This window comes from Scyliorhinus torazame, chromosome 9 (genome assembly GCF_047496885.1).
Source record: "Scyliorhinus torazame isolate Kashiwa2021f chromosome 9, sScyTor2.1, whole genome shotgun sequence".
Lineage (NCBI taxonomy): Eukaryota > Metazoa > Chordata > Chondrichthyes > Carcharhiniformes > Scyliorhinidae > Scyliorhinus > Scyliorhinus torazame.
Window position 1 is genome coordinate 123038553 of NC_092715.1, and position 22587 is coordinate 123061139.

The 22587-nt window shown below is 46.6% G+C and overlaps 1 protein-coding gene across 4 annotated transcripts in view; it reads right to left on the reverse strand.

Moving 5' to 3' along the window:
• Positions 1-22587, reverse strand: part of trim36 (tripartite motif containing 36) — a 159808-nt gene that overhangs the window by 121292 nt on the left and 15929 nt on the right. For 2 of the 4 annotated variants that reach the window (XM_072516470.1, XM_072516471.1), the window contains exon 3: positions 17539-17568. The exons of the other annotated variants lie outside the window; for them this stretch is intronic. In XM_072516470.1, the coding sequence (XP_072372571.1) occupies positions 17539-17568 (30 nt within the window). The remainder of the gene's footprint in view (positions 1-17538; positions 17569-22587) is intronic. 4 annotated transcript variants of the gene reach the window in all.

Below are 22587 nucleotides of genomic sequence, written 5' to 3' on the forward strand. Positions count from 1 at the left end.
TATGCAATTCCTTTTTGAAGGCTAGAATTGAATCTTCATCCACCACTTCACCAGACAGTACATTTCAAATCCCAATGACTCATTGGCTAAAAAGTTTTATTTCCTCATGTTGCCCCCGGTTCTTCTGCCAAGCACTTTAATCTGTGGCTTCTGGTTCGCAACCCTTAAGTCTCTGGAAACAGTTTCTCTTTGTGTTCTCTATCTAAACCTGGAACAAAGCTCCTCTTAGCCTTCGCTGCTCCAAGAAGAGTTTCTCCAGTTGGTCAATGTAACCGTAATCACTCATCCCTGGAACCATTCCAGTAAATCTCTTCTGTAGCCTCTCTAAAGCCTTCCCACCCTTCTTAAAGGTTGTTGCTCTAAATTGGATACAATACGCCAGCTGGACTGAAGTACTGTTTTAGTAAAGTTTTAGTTAGTATTTAAATATGTTCAGCATAGGCTTTGCATAATTTCCTGACATTTGTACTCTATTTTATTAGTGACACAAGTAGGCTTAATACTGCAATGAAGTTACTGTGAAAATCCCCTAGTCGCCACATTCCTGCGCCTGTTCGGGTACACAGAGGGAAAATTCAGAATGTCCAATTCACCTAACAAGCATGTCTTCTGGGACTTGTGAGAGGAAACCGGAGCACCCGGAGGAAACCCACGCAGCCATGGGGAGAACGTGCAGACTCCGCACAGATAGTGACCCAAGCCGGGAATCGAACCCGGGTCCCTGGCGTTGTGAAGCAACAGTGCTAACCACAGTGCTACCATGCCGCCCAAGCTTCTATATCCCATATGCTTTATTAATTGGTTTGTTAACCTATCTTGCCATCTTCCAAGATATGTTCACATACACACCCTGATCTCGCTGTTCTTGTACTCTCTTTAAAATTATGCATTTAGCTTATAATATGCCATGAAAACATTTTCTGTAGATTAGCAAAACCTATTTACGAAGCAATGTAAATCCATTTCCAATACTAACACAACTTCTATTCACCCAGAAAATAATTGACTATCAGAAGGGGCATTGGTCTTGGGTGCCAGATATTTTTAAGCAATGTAACTTAAAAAAGGAACTCTTGGGTCAATGTTCCATTACACAGAAAATAAAAGAAGTGAGGGGATTTAACTTTTGAAACTTTCTCATCAAATTTTTTAAGTTAATGTTCATGCCACAACAATTTTGGATGCTGAAGCTTGCATTGCAGTTCCATGCAAGAAGTGTTTTGTAATTCTGCAGGGCTATTAATTGAAATAGTGCAAGCTGACAAGAAGAGATGTTTTAATTAGATTAATTCATCGCCCACCTACAAACATAGAACTACAATTCTGAATCTAATTTGGCACATCTAGCCTTGGAACATCAGTAAAGTAGCCATGACTAATCTATCCTTGGGGTATTATCCCATGTTATCCCAGAAGGGTGTATTGCAATCCGGAGTTTCAGGCACAGTTTCACACATACACTGATTTTTGAAATTCTCCAAAGGCAATAATAGCGGCTCGTCCTTTTTGTCCAGGTGATTGGCTTCATCAGAGTGTTCTCCTACCGTGCATGGAGACATGTTACTGTGGAATATGAGTAAAGATTTATAATGTACAGCGCTAGTAAAACTAAACATATCCACAAGGTCATTTTGATGTTTTTCCTCCAGTTCCACCCCTCCTGCACCCCAACTCCTCCAAATACAAATCCTGAAGGTAGTGCATATTTCCACAAAGTGATAGTGTTCTGATCTTTTCCTAAAAGGCCACTTTCCATCAGTGACCCTAGACAATGGGACTCAACATGACACAAATGCATATCAGGAATTTGGACGTGACCTGAATGAATGCAACACCCTGCAGGCATCAAAGGCCAAATTCCTGAAATGCAGTCCTGAAGCTCAGCGTCAAGAGTGCTAAATCACGAGATTTATCCCAGTGGCTAATGGCAAGAAAATTAATCACTCATCATAGGATGGAAAATCCTATCCTGACTTGATATCTACAGACTGGCACTTCCAGGAGGGGTCGCCGAATAACAAATCTGGAACAGGAAATCTGGCCAACATTCCCCTCTCGAGCTCAGGGCATAAGGACATGAAATGGCTAAAAGCACCTGTTCTGGATTTGTATGGTTCCATGTTACACTGACTGATTCACTACTCACTTGGCCAGTGGAGGTGGGAGCTTGGGGAATTCACTTAAAAATATCCTACAACAATTAGGTGTTTAATTTTCTCCAATACATATTGGACCTTAAAATCAAAGAATTAAGAAAATAAAGGAATTGCATTTATTTTATTTTTTTTTTTAAATAATTTTTATTAAAGGTTTTCATAAAATATCAATAACAAAATGAGAAAGAAAAAAGAACCCAACAGGGTTAAGTACAAAACACAATCTAAAAAAGCAACCCCCCAAACCCCTCCTCTCCCTTACCTAAATAAATTAACATTAACACCCCGACTTAAGACAACAGGTGTATACACCCCCTCAGACCCTTCCAGTGTAAATAACATAAACAAAAATAAAGTAAACCCACCCCCCCCCCCCCGACCCGCTGCTGCCATTGACCAATGTCTATCGTTCTGCCAGAAAGTCTAAGAACGGTTGCCACCGCCTAAAGAACCCTTGTACCGACCCTCTCAAGGCGAATTTCACCCTCTCCAATTTAATGAACCCTGCCATATCGCTGATCCAGGATTCCACGCTTGGGGGCTCGTATCTTTCCACTGAAGGAGAATCCTTCGCCGGGCTACCAGGGACGCGAAGGCCAGAATTCCGGCCTCTTTCGCCTCCTGCACTCCCGGCTCCTCTGCCACCCCAAATATTGCGAGCCCCCAGCCCGGTTTGACCCTGGATCCTACCACCCTCGACACCGTCCTCGCTACGCCCTTCCAAAATTCCTCCAGCGCTGGGCATGCCCAGAACATATGGGTGCGATTTGCTGGGCTCCCTGAGCACCTAACACACCTGTCCTCACCCCCAAAGAACCTGCTCATCCTTGTCCCGATCATGTGTGCCCTGAGCAGCACCTTAAACTGTATGAGGCTGAGCCTTGTGCACGAAGCGGAAGAGTTCACCCTCCCTAGGGCATCTGCCCACGTCCCCTCTTCGATCTCCTCTCCCAACTCCTCCTCCCACTTACCTTTCAACTCCACCACCGAGGCCTCCTCCTCCTCCTGCATCACCTGGTAAGTTTCCGGGATCTTCCCCAATCCCCCCCCCCCCCCCCCCCCCCCCCCCCCCCCCCCCCGAGAGCACCCTGTCCTGTACTGTGTGTGGCAGTAGCCGTGGGAATTCCACCACCTGCCGTCTGGCAAACGCCCTTACCTGTAAGTACCTGAAGGTGCTCCCCGGGGAGAGCCCGTACTTCTCCTCCAGCTCAACCAAGCTCGCGAACTTCCCGTCCACAAACAGGCCCCCCAACTTTCGTATCCCTGCCCTGTGCCACCCTGAAAACCCTCCACCTGTTCTTCCTGGGGCCAACCGGTGGTTCCCCCATAATGGGGTCCACGCCTAACTTCCCCCTTATGCCGCCTCCACTGCCCCCAAATTTTGAGGGCCGCCACCACCACCACCGGGCTCGTGGTATACCTCCTTGGAGGGAGCGGCAGCGGCGCTGTTGCCAGCGCCCCCAGACTCGTACCCACACAGGACGCCGTCTCCAGCCTCTTCCATGCAGCCCCCTCCCCCTCCATCACCCACTTGCACACCATTGTCGCATTGGCGGCCCAGTAGTACCCACAGAGGCTGGGCAGCGCCAGCTCCCCCCTATCTCTACTCCGCTCCAGGAACACCCTTCTCACCCTCGGAGTCCCTCGCGCCCACACAAACCCCATTATACTCCTGTTAACCCACCTGAAAAAAGCCTTCGGGATAAACACGGGGAGGCACTGGACAGGAACAAAAACCTTGGGAGCACCGTCATTTTGATTGACTGCACCCTACCCGCCAGGGACAGCGGCAACGCGTCCCACCTCTTGAACTCCTACTCCATTTGCTCCACCAACCTTGTAAAGTTAAGCCTATGCAGGGCCCCCCAGCTCCTGGCCACCTGGACCCCCAAATATCTGAAGCTCCTTTCCGCCCTTTTTAGTGGGAGCTCGCCAATCCCCCTCTCCTGGTCCCCTAGCTGAACTACGAACAGTTCGCTCTTCCCCATATTGAGCTTGTACCCCGAAAAGTCCCCAAATTCCTTAAGGATCCTCATTACCTCTGGCATTCCTCCCACCGGGTCCGCCACATACAGCAGCAGGTCGTCCGCATAAAGCGACACCCTATGCTCCTCCCCACCCCGCACCAACCCCCTCCAGTTCCTCGACTCTCTGTGCCATAGCCAGGGGTTCAATCGCAGTGCGAAGAGCAGGGGGGACAGGGGACACCCCTGTCTCGTCCCTCGGTGCAACCGAAAGTACTCGGACCTCCTCCTATTTGTGGCCACACTCACCATCGGGACCTCATACAACAGCCTAACCCACCTGACAAACCCCTCCCCAAACCCGAACCTCTTCAGCACCTCCCACAGGTACCCCCACTCTACCCTATCGAAGGCTTTCTCAGCGTCCATCGCCACCACTATCTCCGCCTCCCCCTCCCTCGCCAGCATCATGATAACGTTCAAAAGCCTCCGCACATTCGCGTTCAACTGTCTCCCCTTCACAAACCCCATCTGGTCTTCATGGATGATCTGCGGCACACAATCCTCAAGGCCAAGACCTTCGCCAGCTCCTTGACATCTACATTTAGCAAGGAAATCGGTCTGTAAGACCCACATTGCAGGGGATCCTTGTCCCGCTTCAGGATCAAGGAGATCAGTGCCCGGGACATCGTCGGGGGTAAAGCCCACCCCTCCCTTGCCTCATTGAAGGTCCTAACTAACAGCGGGCGCAACAGGTCCATATATTTTTTATAGAACTCGACCGGGAAACCGTCTGGCCCCAGTGCCTTCCCCGCCTGCATGCTTCCTATCCCTTTGATCAGCTCCTCCAGCCCAATCGGGGCCCCCAGTCCCGCCACCAGTCCCTCTTCCACCATTGGAAACTTCAATTGGTCCAGGAAACGGCCCATCCCTCCCACCTCCCGTGGGGGCTCGGATCGGTACAATTCCTCGTAGATGTCCCTGAAGGCCCCATTGATGCCAACCCCACTCCGCACCACACTCCCTCCCCTGTCCTTAACTCCCCCGATCTCCCTAGCTGCGTCCAGCTTCCGAAGCTGATGCGCCAGCATCTGGCTTGCCTTTTCCCCATACTCGTAGACCGCCCCCTGGGCCTTCCTCCACTGCACCTCCGCCTTCCTGGTGGTCACTAGGTCGAATTCGGCCTGGAGGCTGCACCCCTTCCTCAACAATCCTTCCTCAGGTTCTTCCGCATACCTCCTGTCTACCCTCACCATCTCCCCCACCAGCCTCTCCCTCTCCCCCCACTCCCTCCGCTCCTTGTGGGCCCTTATGGAGATCAGCTCTCCCCTCACCACCGCCTTCAGTGCCTCCCATACCATCCCCACTCGGACCTCCCCGTTGTTGTTAGTCTCCAAGTACCTCTCTATACTTCCTCGGACCCGCTCGCTCACCTCCTCGTCCGCCAACAGCCCCACCTCCAAGCGCCACAGCGGGCGCTGGTCCCTCTCCTCCCCTATCTCCAAGTCCACCCAATGCGGGGCGTGGTCCGAAATGGCTATTGCCGAATACTCGGTATCCTCTACTCTCGCTATCAGCGCCCTACTCAATGAAAAAGTTGATTCGAGAATAAGCCTTATGGACATGTGAGAAGAATGAAAATTCTCTAGCCCCCGGCCTTGCAAATCTCCAAGGGTCCACCCCTCCCATTTGGTCCATAAATCCCCTCAACACTCTAGCCGCCGCCGGCTTCCTACCCGTCCTACACCTGGAGCGATCCAGTGCAGGATCCAACACCGTGTTAAAGTCTCCCCCCCATTATCAGGCCCCCCACTTCCAAGTCTGGGATCCGACCCAACATACGCCGCATAAAACCCGCATTGTCCCAGTTCGGAGCATACACATTGACCAGTACCACCCTCTCTCCCTGCAACTTACCACTTACCATTATGTACCTACCGCCATTATCTGCCACAATGCTCGACGCCTCGAATAACACCTTCTTTCCCACCATGATCGTCACCCCTCGATTTTTGGCATCTAGCCCCGAGTGAAACACCTGACCTACCCACCCTTTTCTCAGTCTTACCTGGTCTGCCACCTTCAGGTGTGTCTCCTGGAGCATAACCACATCCGCCTTGAGCCCCTTCAGGTGCGCGAACACGCGGGCCCGCTTAACCGGCCCATTCAGTCCCCTTACATTCCAGGTTATCAGCCGGATCAGGGGGCTACCCACCCCCCTCCCCCGCCGACTAGCCATGACCCCTCCTCGGCCAGCCACGCGCCCGTCCCCCACACCCGGCCCGTTCCCCACAGCAGCATACCCCCGTCTCGAACCCCCCCACTTGCTCCAGCTCCTCCTTGATCTTAGCAGCAGCAACTAGATAACTAGGAACCGCACCAGCACCGCCCGCGGAGGCTCGTCAGCCTTGGGCCTCCTCGCCAACACTCTATGGGCCCCTTCCAACTCCAGGGGCCCCTGGAAGGACCAGGAATTGCATTTATAAAGTACATTTCACAACCTCAGGGAATCCAAAAGCGGTTAATTTTTAGATAACTTCAAATTTACAAATTCAAAAGCATTCAATAAACCCCTAAAATTTTAACTGAATAAAATATCCAAAGTGCGGCCTGCTTCTGAGTTCAATTTTTTTTAAATGTTGAGGAATGCTGACTATAATATCATTATTTTTTAAATTAACTGAGGTCAGTATTTAGCTAACACGGCTTTTGGGATATTTTGCACAGGGCTGGCAGGGTGTAGGGGCTTGCAGTAAAAAGTTAAACTCTACACCTCTATGATTCACTCTTTTTGAATGCAAATCAGTTGCCTTACTATCTACCATGAGATACATTTGTGGAGAAGGACATGGAATTCACAATGAAGGCGGAGTTTCATTAATGTTGATACATTTAAAGAAACATGATTCACCAGATGACACAAGTTTGAAGAGGCTCTATAATAAAAGTAAGGGGCGGCATTTTGTACAGGTGGTAGAAATCCCTCTGCCAGGGTCAAAAGGCGGCGGCAATCCCACATCGGCGAGCGGTGGGACCCAAGTAAGCATAATACTGACAGCAATCTAGGAAGTGGCTGCCATCAGGACTGCTGTCCTTCTGAAGGATGTGGCCAGTCCCCAATATTTGTTTGCCCAATCAGAGGCAGCAGGCTGCATCTGAAAGGAGAGGACAGCTCAATGGCCACGGACCTTCAAAGATGGGTAAGTGGGATTGAGGTACACCAAGGCCAGTTAGACAGGCCCCAGTGATCAGGGGTGGGGGTTCAAGGTGCACAGATGATGCCATGCCACAGGCAGCAGCTATTGCTCCGTGGATCCTCTTCCATGGGCCATGGGGTACACAAAAGGTAGCCTCCCCCCCCGCACCACCCGGAGCCCACTGGGAGGCCATCAGGTTTCACAAGGTGGTCTCCCCATATGGCGGTGGGCACCCCAGATACAGGCAAAATGTCAACAGGACAGGAAGTGGCCCTTAATTAGCCATTTAGGTTGCTCAATTGGCTGTCAGGGGGCAGCTGATCTGTCAATTTCCTGCCACTGGCAAAATGGTATGGCTGTGGAATGACATTGGGCACCCCTTCCAGGTGCCAGTCTTCCTGCCACCCAGCCTGTTGCCAAAGGGCTAGTAAAATGTCACCTCATAACTTAAAATGGCATAAGTTAATCTTTAATTAAATTAATAAGTTGCACTGTCCTGTTTAGATAACTTGGTATTCTAAATTACATCTTATATTTACACTTTATTTCATGATAATATATCCATTTCATTCTCAAGTACCTAAAAAACACTGGAAAGTGTTTCGCTGCTAATATATTGGTTAATGTTAGTTACAGTTCCTCAGTCAAAGAGAACATTGGCATTCACTGGTGAGTAAGAGACCCCAGTTAGAAATACTTGAAATTGTTAAAGATCACTGGCATTGAACTTAACAGCTGCTGGCCTTAATTTTAAACACAGCTGCTACGGAGCACCTACCTTGTGTCACATTAGCAGGGTTAGTACGACCCTCCCCTCCCCATTCAAGAAACAACTGCATTCACTTTAGCAGATTACTGTAAATAATTAAAAATAAAACTGCCTGAATTAATAAAACTAATCATAGACTGGCACATCTTACTCAGGTGTTAACCACTGTTTATATTACAATTCCACAAATTAATTTTTAATTCCAATTCTCAGATTCTGCAGTGTTTACCATATCTCTCAACAGCTCCTCAGCAAGCAGGTTTTTATCTAATTTGAAATAGGATTGTACTAATGTGAATAATTATGCTAGTTTGAAACAAAACACGTGTGAAACTAGCAACTTTGAATAGTTCATGTAAGTTAAAATTGAATGAGACGTGAAATTCAATGGTTCCGGTGTGTAATCAGTAAACTGATTCTAGAAAGAAGCACATTTGCAAACATCTGAAATCATTTTCTTCTGGGAATTCACCCAGAAAGGATGAAATCTGAACAAATGTCTGTTTGCTTCCATCCCAAGGATACTGATTTAAACTAGAACGCTTAGCACTGTTTCTGTAGCATTAACTTTTCCTTGAATTAAGTAATAAAATATTCAACAGCAAGGAGTGCTATTAATTCTCTAAATGATTTGCAGCCAGCTGATGCATCTCCAGTGCTGGTAAGTACCTGCAGGTGGAAACTATCGTATTAAGGCTTTGGAGAGTTGGGTGTTCTTGAATTTCTATAGCAGGGTGGATGTAATGTAATTGGATTCCGATCACACTTAGAATCCACATCAAATAGCGTATCAGCACACTTACAACAATGGTTGACCCTTCAATGTGAATGACACCCATAATATGAAGTGCATTGATAATTGCTGTTTACATTGAAAATGATTCAAAATTGAAAATAAAAACATACTTAAACAGACATGTTTAATTCCAAGTTGGTGTTGGGCATGTGGGGTTATGTGCAGAGGGAGATTGGTAGAGTGTCATCGAATCATAGAATTCCTTAAGTGCAGATGGAGACTATTCGGCCCATCAAATCTGCACCAATCCTCTGGGAGAGCACACTACCTAGGCCCACTCCCCCACCCGTATCCCCTTAACCCCACCTAAACTATGCAGGCGGGATTCTCTGTCCTGAGATGCCTGGAGTGCGTTCCCCGATGGCAGCATGAACGGGATCTATAATGAGCGCCGGCGGGAAGATGCAAATAAACGCAAGTGGCTCTTAATGACAAATTTGGATTAAAAAAAAAAAAAAATTTAGAGTACCCAATTCATTTTTTCCAATTAAGGGGCAATTTAGCGTGGCCAATCCACCTACCCTGCACATCTTTGGGTTGTGGGGGCGAACACGGGGCGACTATGCAAACTCCACACGGCAGTGACCCAGGGCCGGGATTGAACCTGGGACCTCGGCGCCGTGAGGCAACAGGGCTAACTCACTGCGCCACCGTGCTGCCCTGGATCTTTGAGTAGGCCGACGCCCTATCCTCTGGCCTCCTGTGATTCTTCGGTCACTTGTGGTCTCAGCAATCATGAACCTGACATGCACTAAACGACATAGGGTCAGATGATGTGGAGTCTGTGTGGGTAGAGTTGAGGAACCACAAAAGCAAAAAAAAACATAATGGGAGTTATGTACAGGCCTCCTAACAGTGGTCAGGACCAGGGGCACAAAATGCACCACAAAATAGAAAGTGCATGTCAGAAAGGCAAGGTCACAGTGATCATGGGGGACTTCAATATGCAGGTGGACTGGGTAAATAATGCTGCCAGTGGACCCAAGGAAAGGGAATTCATTGAATGTTTACAGGAGGGCTTTTTGGAAAAGCTTATGATGGAGCCCACGAGGGAACAGGCCATTCTGGACCTAGTGTTATGTAATGAGCCAGACTTGATTAAAGATCTTAAAATAAGGGAACACTTAGGAGGCAGTGATCATAATATGGTAGAATTCAATCTCCAATTTGAAAGAAAGTAGAATCAGATGTAAAGGTTTTACAGTTAAATAAAGGTAACTACAGGGGCATGAGGGAGGAACTGACGAAAATCGACTGGGAGCAGAGCCTAGTGGGAAAGACAGTAGAAAAGCAATGGCAGGAGTTTCTGGGAGTAATTGAGGACACAGTACAGAGGTTCATCCCAAAGAAAAGAAAGGTTATCAGAGGGGGGATTAGGTAGCTATGGCTGACAAAGGAAGTTAGGGAATGCATCAAAGCAAAAGAGAAAGCCCATAATGTGGCAAAGAGTAGTGGGAAGTCAGAAGATTGGGAAGGCTACAAAAACAAACAGAGGATAACAAAGAGAGAAATAAGGAAAGAGAGGATCAATTATGAAGGTAGGCTAGCCAGTAACATTAGGAATGATAGTAAAAGTTTCTTTAAATACATTAAAAACAAACGGGAGGCAAAAGTAGACATTGGGCCGCTCCAAGATGACGCTGGTAATCTAGTGATGGGAGACAAGGAAATAGCTGAGGAACTAAATAAGTCCTTTGTGTCAGTCTTCACAGTAGAAGACATGAGTAATATCCCAACAATTCAGGAGAGTCAGGGGGCAGAGTTGAATATGGTAGCCATCACAGAGGAGAAAGTGCTAGAGAAACTAAGAGGTCTAAAAATTGATAAATCTCCGGGCCCAGATGGGCTACATCCTAGAGTTCTAAAGGAGATAGCTGAAGAAATAGTGGAGGCGTTAGTTATGATCTTTCAAAAGTCACTGGAGTCAGGGAAAGTCCCAGAGGACTGGAAAATCGCTGTTGTAACCCCCCTGTTCAAGAAGGGAACAAGGAAAAAGATGGAAAATTATAGGCAAATTAGCCTAACCTCGGTTGTTGGCAGGATTCTAGAATCCATTGTTAAGGATGAGATTTCTAAATTCTTGGAAGTGCAGGGTCGGATTAGGACAAGTCAGCATGGATTTAGTAAGGGGAGGTTGTGCCTGACAAACCTGTTAGAGTTCTTTGAAGAGATAACAAATAGATTAGACCAAGGAGAGCCAACGGATGTTATCTATCTTGACTTCCAAAAGGCCTTTGATAAGGTGCCTCACGGGAGACTGCTGAGTAAAATAAGGGCCCATGGTATTCGAGGCAAGGTACTAACATGGATTGACGATTGGCTGTCAGGCAGAAGGCAGAGAGTTGGGATAAAAGGTTCTTTTTCGGAATGGCAACCGGTGACGAGTGGTGTCCCACAGGTTTCAGTGTTGGGGCCACAGCTGTTTTCTTTATATATTAACGATCTAGATGACAGGACTCGGGGCATTCTGGCTAAGTTTGCCGATGATACAAAGATGGGTGGAGGGGCAGGTAGTATGGAGGAGGTGGGGAGGCTGCAGAAAGATTTAGACAGTTTAGGAGAGTGGTCCAAGAAATGGCTGATGAAATTCAACGTGGGCAAGTGCGAGGTCTTGCACTTTGGAAAAAAGAATAGAGGCATGGACTATTTTCTAAACGGTGACAAAATTCATAATGCTGAAGTGCAAAGGGGACTTGGGAGTCCTAGTCCAGGATTCTCTAAAGGTAAACTTGCAGGTTGAGTGCGTAATTAAGAAAGCAAATGCAATACTGTCATTTATCTCAAGAGGCTTGGAATATAAAAGCAGGGATATACTTCTGAAGCTTTATAAAGCATTAGTTAGGTCCCATTTAGAATACTGTGTGCAATTTTGGGCCCCACACCTCAGGAAGGATATACTGGCACTGGAGCGGGTCCAGCGGAGATTCACACAGATGATCCCAGGAATGGTAGGCCTAACATACGATGAACGTCTGAGGATCCTGGGATTATATTCATTGGAGTTTAGGAGGTTGAGGGGAGATCTAATAGAAACTTACAAGATAATGAATGGCTTAGATAGGGTGGATGTAGGGAAGTTGTTTCCATTAGCAGGGGAGACTAGGACCCGGGGGCACAGCCTTAGAATAAAAGGGAGTCACTTTAGAACAAAGATGAGGAGAAATTTCTTCAGCCAGAGAGTGGTGGGTCTGTGGAATTCATTGCCACAGAGGGGGGTGGAGGCCGGGACGTTGAGTGTCTTTAAGACAGAAGTTGATAAATTCTTGATTTCTCGAGGAATTAAGGGCTATGGAGAGAGAGCGGGTAAATGGAGTTGAAATCAGCCATGATTGAATGGTGGAGTGGACTCGATGGGCTGAATGGCCTTACTTCCGCTCCTATGTCTTATGGTCTTATGGTGGACCTCACGGTGGGATGGAAGTGAATTCCAAGCATTAAGAGAGTTCCAATCACTCAAGCGTGTGATAAGTGCACTTACCTCTCTTTGATGTGGTCAATGTTTACAAACATTGGGGTTTTACCACTTCAACCACTGAAACCTGAACGGATATGAATGGATCAAAGCTGCAGATGGTTTTTACAAGGTATCAATCACAGACCACTACTCAAAGCTATTAATGGATTGCAGATAGTGGATCTGTGGAAAGTAAATAGGAGAGCAGCTGTGCCTCTGAGGAATGGACACATTGAGCTGCAAGGTGAGTATTACTGCTGTAATGCTTCCCACTGCCCCTGTCTGGATTGCTCTCTAACTTCCAGACAAGGTCCCTTTTTTTTGGGGGGGGGGGGGCAGTCTGTATGTGAAGGGAGGAGTGTGGAGGGGGTTGCTTTAGGCAGCGGGTCCGGGGGGGGGGGGGGTCTCCCTGTTACAGGAGACCCTGGAGAATCCCTTTATTGCAGGGGTCCCGGGAGGGATCCCCTATTACAGAGGTACCCGGGGGCCCTCATTACAGGAGACCCGGCCCCGGGGGCAGGGGAGGGGGGGGGGTCTATTACAGATGTCCCTGGGAGGGGGGGGTTTGCCCTATTACAGGGGTTCCTAGGGGAATGGGTCGGGTAATTTGAGGGTGGGGTCACCCAGGCAATTTGGGGGTTGGGGGCTGCTGTGTGGTGGTGGTAGGGGGCGACGGTCGGGGCCGATTTGCGGTGTGGGGTGGGGTGGGTGCCCGTACGCAGGATCTTGCTATTGTGTCTCCCGTCAAGGTGGCAACCTGGATAGTAGGATTTCTTGGGGATCCTCATATTCTATGCCATGCATAAATTTGCGTGGTGCGGAACACTGAATTGCATCCCGCTTTACGACCACAAGATGATCGTAAAACTGGTACAATTCAGCACCGGGAGGAGAACATCGTCTCCCAAACAGTGCATCCTGCCCCACATCTTTGGACATGAGGGGGCAATTTAGCACGACCAATCCACCTAACTTGCACATCTTTGTCGTCGAGATAGGAATACTTCCTTATCACAGTCTTTCAGGCCTGGGTTAATTTAAATCCCAGAGCGTGTTTAAATGCCAGCGATTCATTTCCTGTGTGCAACTGGGGATAAAACATCATGGAGCAATGGTCAGCATTAAGATAGAAAGTCCCCCTGATCAGCCCCGCGCCGCTTCATCCAACCCACCCGATCGCTGCCCTAGCCGCCCATAAGGTCCCCCCCCCCCCCCATTGATGGATCTCCCCGCCCCCCCACCAGGGCGGCCATGGACTGAGTCAGCAGCCGTGTGTGAATCCCGAGCGGCCAGACGTGGTTCGAACCATGCCATCGGGAAATCGGCCGGTCGGAATCGGAGTATCGCTGGGAGGGCCTCTGGCAATTGCCCCCCCAGCCGCGTGACGTAATTCATGGGCGAGCGATTCCCTGGGGACCGGAGAAATGCGGGAGCGGCGCCAGGCCCTATGTGGGTGTAAAAGATGATTCTCCGCCCCGCGCCAAACGCGATTTCAGTGCGGGGCTGCAGAGAATCCGGCCCAAGTTTTACACAATTGGAGAAACCTCAGAGAGTCGTGAACACAGCCGAGTCCATCATGCGAACCCACCTCCCATCCATGGACTCTGTCTACACCTCCCGCTGCCTTGGGAAAGCAGGCAGCGTAATCAAAGACCCCTCACACTCAGCTCATTCTCTCTTCCAACCTCTTTCATCAGGCAGAAGACACAAAAGTCTGAGAACACACACTAACAGATTCAAAGACAGCTTCTTCCCCGCTGTTACCAGACTCCTGAATGACCCTCTGATGGACTGAACTGATCTCTCCACACATCTTCTCTACTGTGTAGCACTACACTCCGTATACTTCACCCGATGTCTATGTCTATGAATTTACATTGTGTATTTATCGTATGCCCTATGTATTTTCCTTTATGGAACGATCTGCCTGGACTCAATGCAGATCAATATCTTTTACTGTACCTCAGTACATGTGACAATAAATCTAAATCTTTGTCCTTCCCCCCCCCACAGCTGATTTGCTTCAATCTGGGAGGAAATTCACAGCCGGTCCAGATTACAAAATTAGGACCCAGTGACATGACAGGGCTTTTATTTGCATAATGTTATAGAACAGACGTAGAACATAGAACATACAGTGCAGAAGGAGGCCATTCGGCCCATCGGGTCTGCACCGACCCACTTAAGCCCTCACTTCCACCCTATCCCCGTAACCCAATAACCCCTCCTAACCTTTTTGGACACTAAGAGCAATTTATCATGGCCAATCCACGTAACCTGCAAGTCTTTGGACTGTGGGAGGAACCCGGAGCACCCAGAGGAAACCCACGCAGACACGGGGAGAACGTGCAGACTCTGCACAGACAGTGACCCAGCGGGGAATCAAACCGGGGACCCTGGCGCGTGAAGCCACAGTGCTAGCCACTTGTGCTACCGTGTTGCCCTAAATGGGGCTGGATTCTCCGATTTCCAGGCTACATCCGGAGGATCCGTGGTGTTTTACGTGGGAAACATCAGTGGCGCCCCATTACCGATCCTCCGACCGGTGAGGGGCTAGCAGCCAGACCACATAAAACACACGGCCTTCACGATATAAATGCCTGGAGAATTGCCGGGTCCATGGCCGCGCATGCGCGCGGCGACAACCTGCAGCAGTCGTGCTGCACAACATGGCGCCGGCCGTGCGTGGACCAGAGTTGCCAGATAGTGCTCCCCTAGACACCCTCTCGTCACCCCCGGGCCACCCGCCACCAATCCCCCCAGCCCTCGCCGAAGCCAGCCCACCTAGCAGCAGGGCTCCCGCCCGACTGTGGCAGCGCTGGACGCAGTCCGCAGCCGGCATGCCGGGTTCCCAACCACTGAGACCATGAGTCAACCGCGTGGTCGGAAACTCGGCCCATCTGTGGTGGAGCTTAGGGGGAGGGCCTTCAGGTAACGTCCTGAAGCCGTCCCAATGGCGTGCGTCATACCCCTCAATGACGGCGTTTTGGATAGGGTGGAGCATATGAAAACAGGTGCGCCCCTGATTCCATCTTAAAAAAGGATTCTCCACCTGATCGCCGATTATGAAATCAGCGTCGAGGAACTGAGAATCCTGCCCGTAGTGTCCGCACCTGCAAGTTAAAATCAGCAGTAGTAGACAAGGGCACAGTGCCAAAGTAGATAACTAGCCTCCTACTTGTTAATACCCACACATTCAAGTGTCCCCAAGTAGGGAGGATTAAAGTCAACCCCTAAATATGAGTTTAGTTGTTTTTGGGAAGTACTACCCTAAACTGATTTCTTAAATGTAATCTAATATTAGGTTTGCACAATAGTTGCATTGTTGCATGAATCCCTTGATCAGTGTTATCTGAGCCCCTCTATCACATTACCACCTTGTGATGTTTACAGGTATCACCCTTCTCTATTGGGAGAAGAGAAACACTGAGCCCATGCAGTTTTCTTTTTTTCAATTTTTGGATGTGGATCATGAGAGAAAATGAGAAAGAGGGAAGAAAATGAGAGAGACAGAGAGAGATAAAGTGAGACTAAAACAATAAATCAATGAGGAGATGAAGGATATGAACACCTCATAACAACACCGTTCGTAATTCCTGCAGAACCACTTTGCTTATTTTTGACCATCCCTTTTAGAAAACATGGCTGAGAATGTTAATTAACCATTAGTAATCCACATGATAGAACAATAATTCAGGGAACGGAAACATTGTTAGTAATTTGCAGGAATATAGCATTGTGAACAATTTACAAGATAGCGAGTTAGTAATTCACAGGAGAATAGCACTGTTAATAACTCACAAATGTTAGTGTCAGTAGGCTGCAACTTATCAAACAATTGTTAGCTCTTTAAAACAAGTTAGTGTGCCCAAAAATCATAAGCTAGAATGTGCTGAGTTATGAGAAATTACATCTTGGTTAGTAATCCATTAGCACATGGGATCTGCTTGATTATTAATGTTGGTCAGTAACTTCACATCAGAAATATTTGAATATAAAAGGTTGAATGGCTATTAATAAAGTAACATAATGAATAATGAATAACATAAATACATTGCATCTTAGCAAATGGTCACATTGAAAACAGTTTAATTCCAAATTGAATTATATTTTAGGATCTTAGAAATCTTTCATCTCTTTCCCTTCGAATGTCCACACACCGTTTCCTTTCAAGAACTTACTCACTGACCTCTCCCAGTGTCATTGTGCAGCCAGTGACTGACTAGCTGATGCAGGAAAGTACTCCAGACAATTCACCTATTAACTTCTTCGGGCAACTTGTGGGACAGATCGATGAGTTCATGGTTATCCATCCCCTGGAGATGGAATGGCTCAGAATGACTATGGCTATGTACACAAATCATGCCCATGAAATTGCATCCACAAACATCCATTCCAATGCATTGACCTCCCTTTGAATAACAAGGATTGGGATACCCATAAATCTGTCTTATGTGTCTATACCCACTCTTGATTTGAATATTGCCGTATTATCAGGCAGTAAGAAAGAAACAAAAAGCATGGCACACAAAAAAACCACATAAAACACACCAAATCAAAAGACAGTGAGATGTAGCACACCATTCAGAAAGTAGCAGACAACACAAGCAGGCATGGGACAGGCACACTGTTACAAACTAATGAACCAAGCAACAGAGAGAGAACGGAATGCCAGAAACAAATAATCTGTAGTGGTCAAGTTAGGCTAAAGTTCACATAGGGTCTGGTTCTTTTACCACTTGTGCAGTAATGAATATGCCAAACATTGCATGCATTATTATACAAGTATTAAATGTGCCACAAACTGACAACTAGTTTAATCATGAGGTGAATGCCTAACCTCAAACATGCTGAGACCCATAATAAATACATGTTCATTTGATATTATCACCACTTCCAGAGGAAACTGCATAAAAATGAATTTTAGATTATTTAAATATCCCTGCCCAAAAGCCCTTAAATGGTGCTCATCAATTATAATCCAAATACCACTGTATTACCAAATTTAGAACAATTAGTTTATTGGGAAAAAATATTTCTGTATGATGTGATTATGTCCACCTTATGTTAACTTTAGAACTTGACCGCCAATTCTTTAAAACATAGATATTATCAAATATTTTCTTGTCTTGCAAAGACAATCATTATAATATAGCTGCAGCTAGGAGTCATTGAACCTCGATAAATACAGAATGGTTCTACCTTTTCTCCCAAATGACCTTCGCAGTGAAGCTGTAATCAATTAACAAAAAGTCAGGAATAATCCTATAATACCAACAGGCTGCAATAGGTAGTGAAACATTATTATACTTCACTGGCTGATCAACATCTCAGAGACAATGTGACACAACTTAGATTATTATATTTTTAAAAGAAGAATTTAATTTTCAGAATCAGGTTAGTTATGGATTAGAAAACCATTAGCAATGCACGGTTACAATATTTTAAAGCTGCAGTACTTCTTATCAGGCCTTTACTTGGCAATATATTCAAAACACTAACTTGTAGCATCTATTTATCCAGTAAACAAACTATGATAACAACTTATTTTGACATCATTCAATTAATGTACACAAGTCTGGATATGCAGACTTTTCTTCAAACATCTAATACATAGTCATAAAAATATTCATCGAGCAACATACTCATAATGGGCTTGCACATGGACAGAACAATAAGATATTACAAATGTTTATATTAAATGATTACTTTTTGTAACAATTTTGGAAACTTTATAAACTAATTGCAAACAATTTCCCACCATCCATTATTTAAGGCATAAACCACGTGTTGTGATACAGGTCCACATTTTCCACACACTTTCCAGTGTCTCAAGCAAGGGCTGATGCTCTGAGTGGGCTGACACGGAGAATGCTGTCCTTCTCATACCCTTCATAGAACATAGAAAAATACAGCACAGAACAGGCCCTTCGGCCCACGATGTTGTGCCGAACCTTTGTCCTAGATTAATCATAGATTATCATTGAATTTACAGTGCAGAAGGAGGCCATTCGGCCCATTGAGTCTGCACTGGCTCTTGGAAAGAGCACCCTACCCATAGTCAACACCTCCACCCAACACTAAGGGCAATTTATCATGGCCAATCCACCTAACCTGCACATCTTTGGACTGTGGGAGGAAACCGGAGCACCCTGAGGAAACCCACGCAGACACGGGGAGGATGTGCAGACTCCACACAGACAGTGACCCAAGCCGGAATCGAACCTGGGACCCTGGAGCTGTGAAGCAATTGTGCTATCCACAATGCTACCGTGCTGCCCTTAAGAACAAATAAATCTACACTATATCATTTTAACCGTAATCCATGTACCTATCCAATAGCTGCTTGAAGGTCCCTAATGTTTCCGACTCAACTACTTCCACAGGCAGTGCATTCCATGCCCCCACCACTCTCTGGGTAAAGAACCTACCCTCTGACATCCCCCCTATATCTTCCACCATTCACCTTAAATTTATGTCCCCTTGTAATGGTTTGTTCCACCCGGGCAAAAAGTCTCTGACTGTCTACTCTATCTATTCCCCCTGATCATCTTATAAACCTCTATCAAGTCGCCCCTCATCCTTCTCCGTTCTAATGAGAAAAGGCCTAGCACCCTCAACCTTTCCTCGTAAGACCTACTCTCCATTCCAGGCAACATCCTTGTAAATCTCCTTTGCACCTTTTCCAAAGCTTCCACATTCTTCCTCAAATGAGGCGACCAGAACTGTACACAGTACTCCAAATGTGGCCTTACCAAAGTTTTGTACAGCTGCATCATCACCTCTCGGCTCTTAAATTCAATCCCTCTGTTAATGAACGCTAGCACACCATAGGCCTTCTTTACAGCTCTATCCACTTGAGTGGCAACTTTCAAAGATGTATGAACATAGACCCCAAGATCTCTCTGCTCCTCCACATTGCCAAGAACTCTACCGTAAACCCTGTATTCCGCATTCATATTTGTCCTTCCAAAATGGACAACCTCACACTTTTCAGGGTTAAACTCCATCTGCCACTTCTCAGCCCAGCTCTGCATCCTATCTGTCTCTTTGCAGCTGACAACAGCCCTCCTCACTATCCACAACTCCACCAATCTTCGTATCATCTGCAAATTTACTGACCCACCCTTCAACTCCCTCATCCAAGTCATTAATGAAAATCACAAACAGCAGAGGACCCAGAACTGATCCTTGCGGTACGCCACAGGTAACTGGGATCCAGGCTGAATATTCGTCATCTACCACCACTCTCGGACTTCTATCGGTTGGCCAGTTCGTTATCCAACTGGCCACATTTCCCACTATCCCATGCCTCCTGACCTTCTGCAGAAGTCTACCATGGAGAACCTTATCAAATGCCTTACTAAAATCCATGTACACTACATCCACTGCTTTACCTTCATCCACATGCTTGGTCACCTCCTCAAAGAATTCAATAAGACTTGTAAGGCAAGACCTACCCCTCCCAAATCAGTGCTGACTATCCCTAATCAAGCAGTGTCTTTCCAGATGCTCAGAAATCCTATCCTTCAGTACCCTTTCCATGACTTTGCCTACCACCGAAGTAAGACTAACTGGCCCGTAATTCCCAGGGTTATCGCTATTCCCTTTTTTGAACAGGGGCACGACATTCGCCACTCTCCAATCCCCTGGTACCACCCCTGTTGACAGTGAGGATGAAAAGATCATTGCCAACGGCTCTGCAATTTCATCTTTTGCTTCCCATAGAATCCTTGGATATATCCAGTCAGGCCCGGGGGACTTGTCTATCCTCAAGTTTTTCAAATGCCCAACACATCTTCCTTCCTAACAAGTATTTCCTCGAGCTTACCAGTCTGTTTCACACTGTCCTCTCCAACAATATGGCCCCTCTCATTTGTAAATACAGAAGAAAAGTACTCGTTCAAGACCTCTCCTATCTCTTCAGACTCCATACACAATCTCCCGCTACTGTCCTTGATCGGACCTACCCTCGCTCTAGTCATTCTCAGATTTCTCACATATGTGTAAAAGGCCTTGGGGTTTTCCTTGATCCTACCCGCCAAAGATTGTTCATGCCCTCTCTTAGCACTCCTAATCCCTTTCTTCAGTTCCCTCCTGGCTATCTTGTATCCCTCCAACGCCCTGTCTGAACCTTTTTCCTCAGCCTTACATAAGTCTCCTTTTTCCTCTTAACAAGACATTCAACCTCTCGTCAACCATGGTTCCCTCACTCGACCATCTCTTCCCTGCCTGCCAGGGACACACATATCAAGGACACGTAGTACCTGTTCCTTGAACAAGTTCCACATTTCACTTGTGTCCTTCCCTGACAGCCTATGTTCCCAACTTATGCACTTCAATTCTTGTCTGACAACATCGTATTTACCCTTCCCCCAATTGTAAACCTTGCCCTGTTGCACGCACCTATCCCTCTCCATTACTAAAGTGAAAGTCACAGAATTGTGGTCACTATCTCCAAAATGCTCCCCCACTAACAAATCTATCACTTGCCCTGGTTCATTACCAAGTACTAAATCCAATATTGCCCCTCCTCTGGTCGGACAATCTACATACTGTGTTAGAAAAGCTTCCTGGACACACTGCACAAACACCACCCCATCCAAACTATTTGATCGAAAGAGTTTCCACTCAATGTTTGGGAAGTTAAAGTCACCCATGACTACTACCCTGTGACTTCTGCACCTATTGTCCCAGTAACACCTTTTCCAGCAGAATCGCCAGACAATGGTCAGAAATTGGGACCCTGGGTGATTATTTTCTCTCTTATCTAGGGATACTGAGAACAAATTAATCAACACTATTGTCACCCATATGAGATTAGCAAAGGCTGAAGATCAAAACTGAAAAATTGCTGATTGGTATGGTACTAGTTTCAGTTAACAAACCACAAGACCCCTTTCTAAAACTGATAGTGACTCCTGTCATCATGAATTCCTGTAAAAACCTCTGTGTATTCGTTATGTCTAAAACATAAGTGCCACCCCACCTCCACTCTTTTTCATCCATAAATACGTTCAGAAAAACATTCTTGACAAACTAGTGCTAACTGTGCAACCATCTTTCATTTAGCATAAATTGTGTGCTTTTTTTTTTTAAAGGGTTTATTATTTAAACAACTCTGATGATAGCCAATGTTTAGACAATCACTTTAAATAAACAGTAAGCCCTTGCCTTTTGGGATTGGGAAATATCTTGACAATCTCACTCTTTACAATTCAGCTGTATAATCCCACTGTGCCTTATTGGTTGTGCTTGTGACAAATGTTCTCTGCTCCTCCAATATCAGGTAATTTCTTGTCCTCTGCACTCCATTCCACCATGAACTTCAAGCTACTGTGCCCCATGATCTGGAATTCTCACAAAGTATATCTCGCTATTTCCTTTTGCCACTGCTTTCAAAGACTTCCTCAAAACCCTTGGCCGTGTTAATTTCTCAGCTCCCTTCCTAGCCCTCCTTCTCTCATGCGCGATACTCAGCTTTCTGTTCTCCAATTAAGTAGTACTACTGATATACAAGTTATCACAAATAAACATTGATTACATTCTTTGAACAAATTATGACAGTTCTGGTGCTCAGGACTTGCACATGGAACTGTTGCTGTAAACAGGAAGGTTAAAAAATGAAGTGTAATGTCCTGTTCCTGGATAGGAGTGACGTACATAGTTACACTCACAAGATGCAATGATATATTAGGGGGTTGGGGGGGGGGGGGGGGGGGGGGGGGGGGGGGTTACATTAGATGGTTGCATAGCAGTAATATCACTGAACTAGTAATACAGAGGCTGTTCATCGGTACAAATTCTACCATGGCTGCTGTTGGAATTCAAATTCAATTCAGAAAATCTGGAATTGAAAGCTAACCTCATATAAATGATCTGCAAGTAGGGACAGCGTGGAACGTAGCAAAATTTGTGGATGGTATTAAAGTAGGTGGGAAAGCAGGCAATGAAGAGGAAATAAAGATTTTACAGACGGATATAGAGAGGCTAGGAGCTCGGGCAAAAATTTGGCAGATGGAGTTTAATGTAGATAAGTAGGGCAGCACGGTGGCGCAGTGGATAGCACTGGGACTACGGTGCTGAGTACCCGGGTTTGAATTCCAGCCCTGGGTCACTATCTGCGTGGAGTTTGCACATTCTCGTCGTTTCTGCGCATGTTTCACCCCCACAACTCAAAAGATATGCAGGTTAGGTGGATTGGCCATGCTAAGTTGCTCCTTAATTGGAAAAACAAAATAATTGGGTACT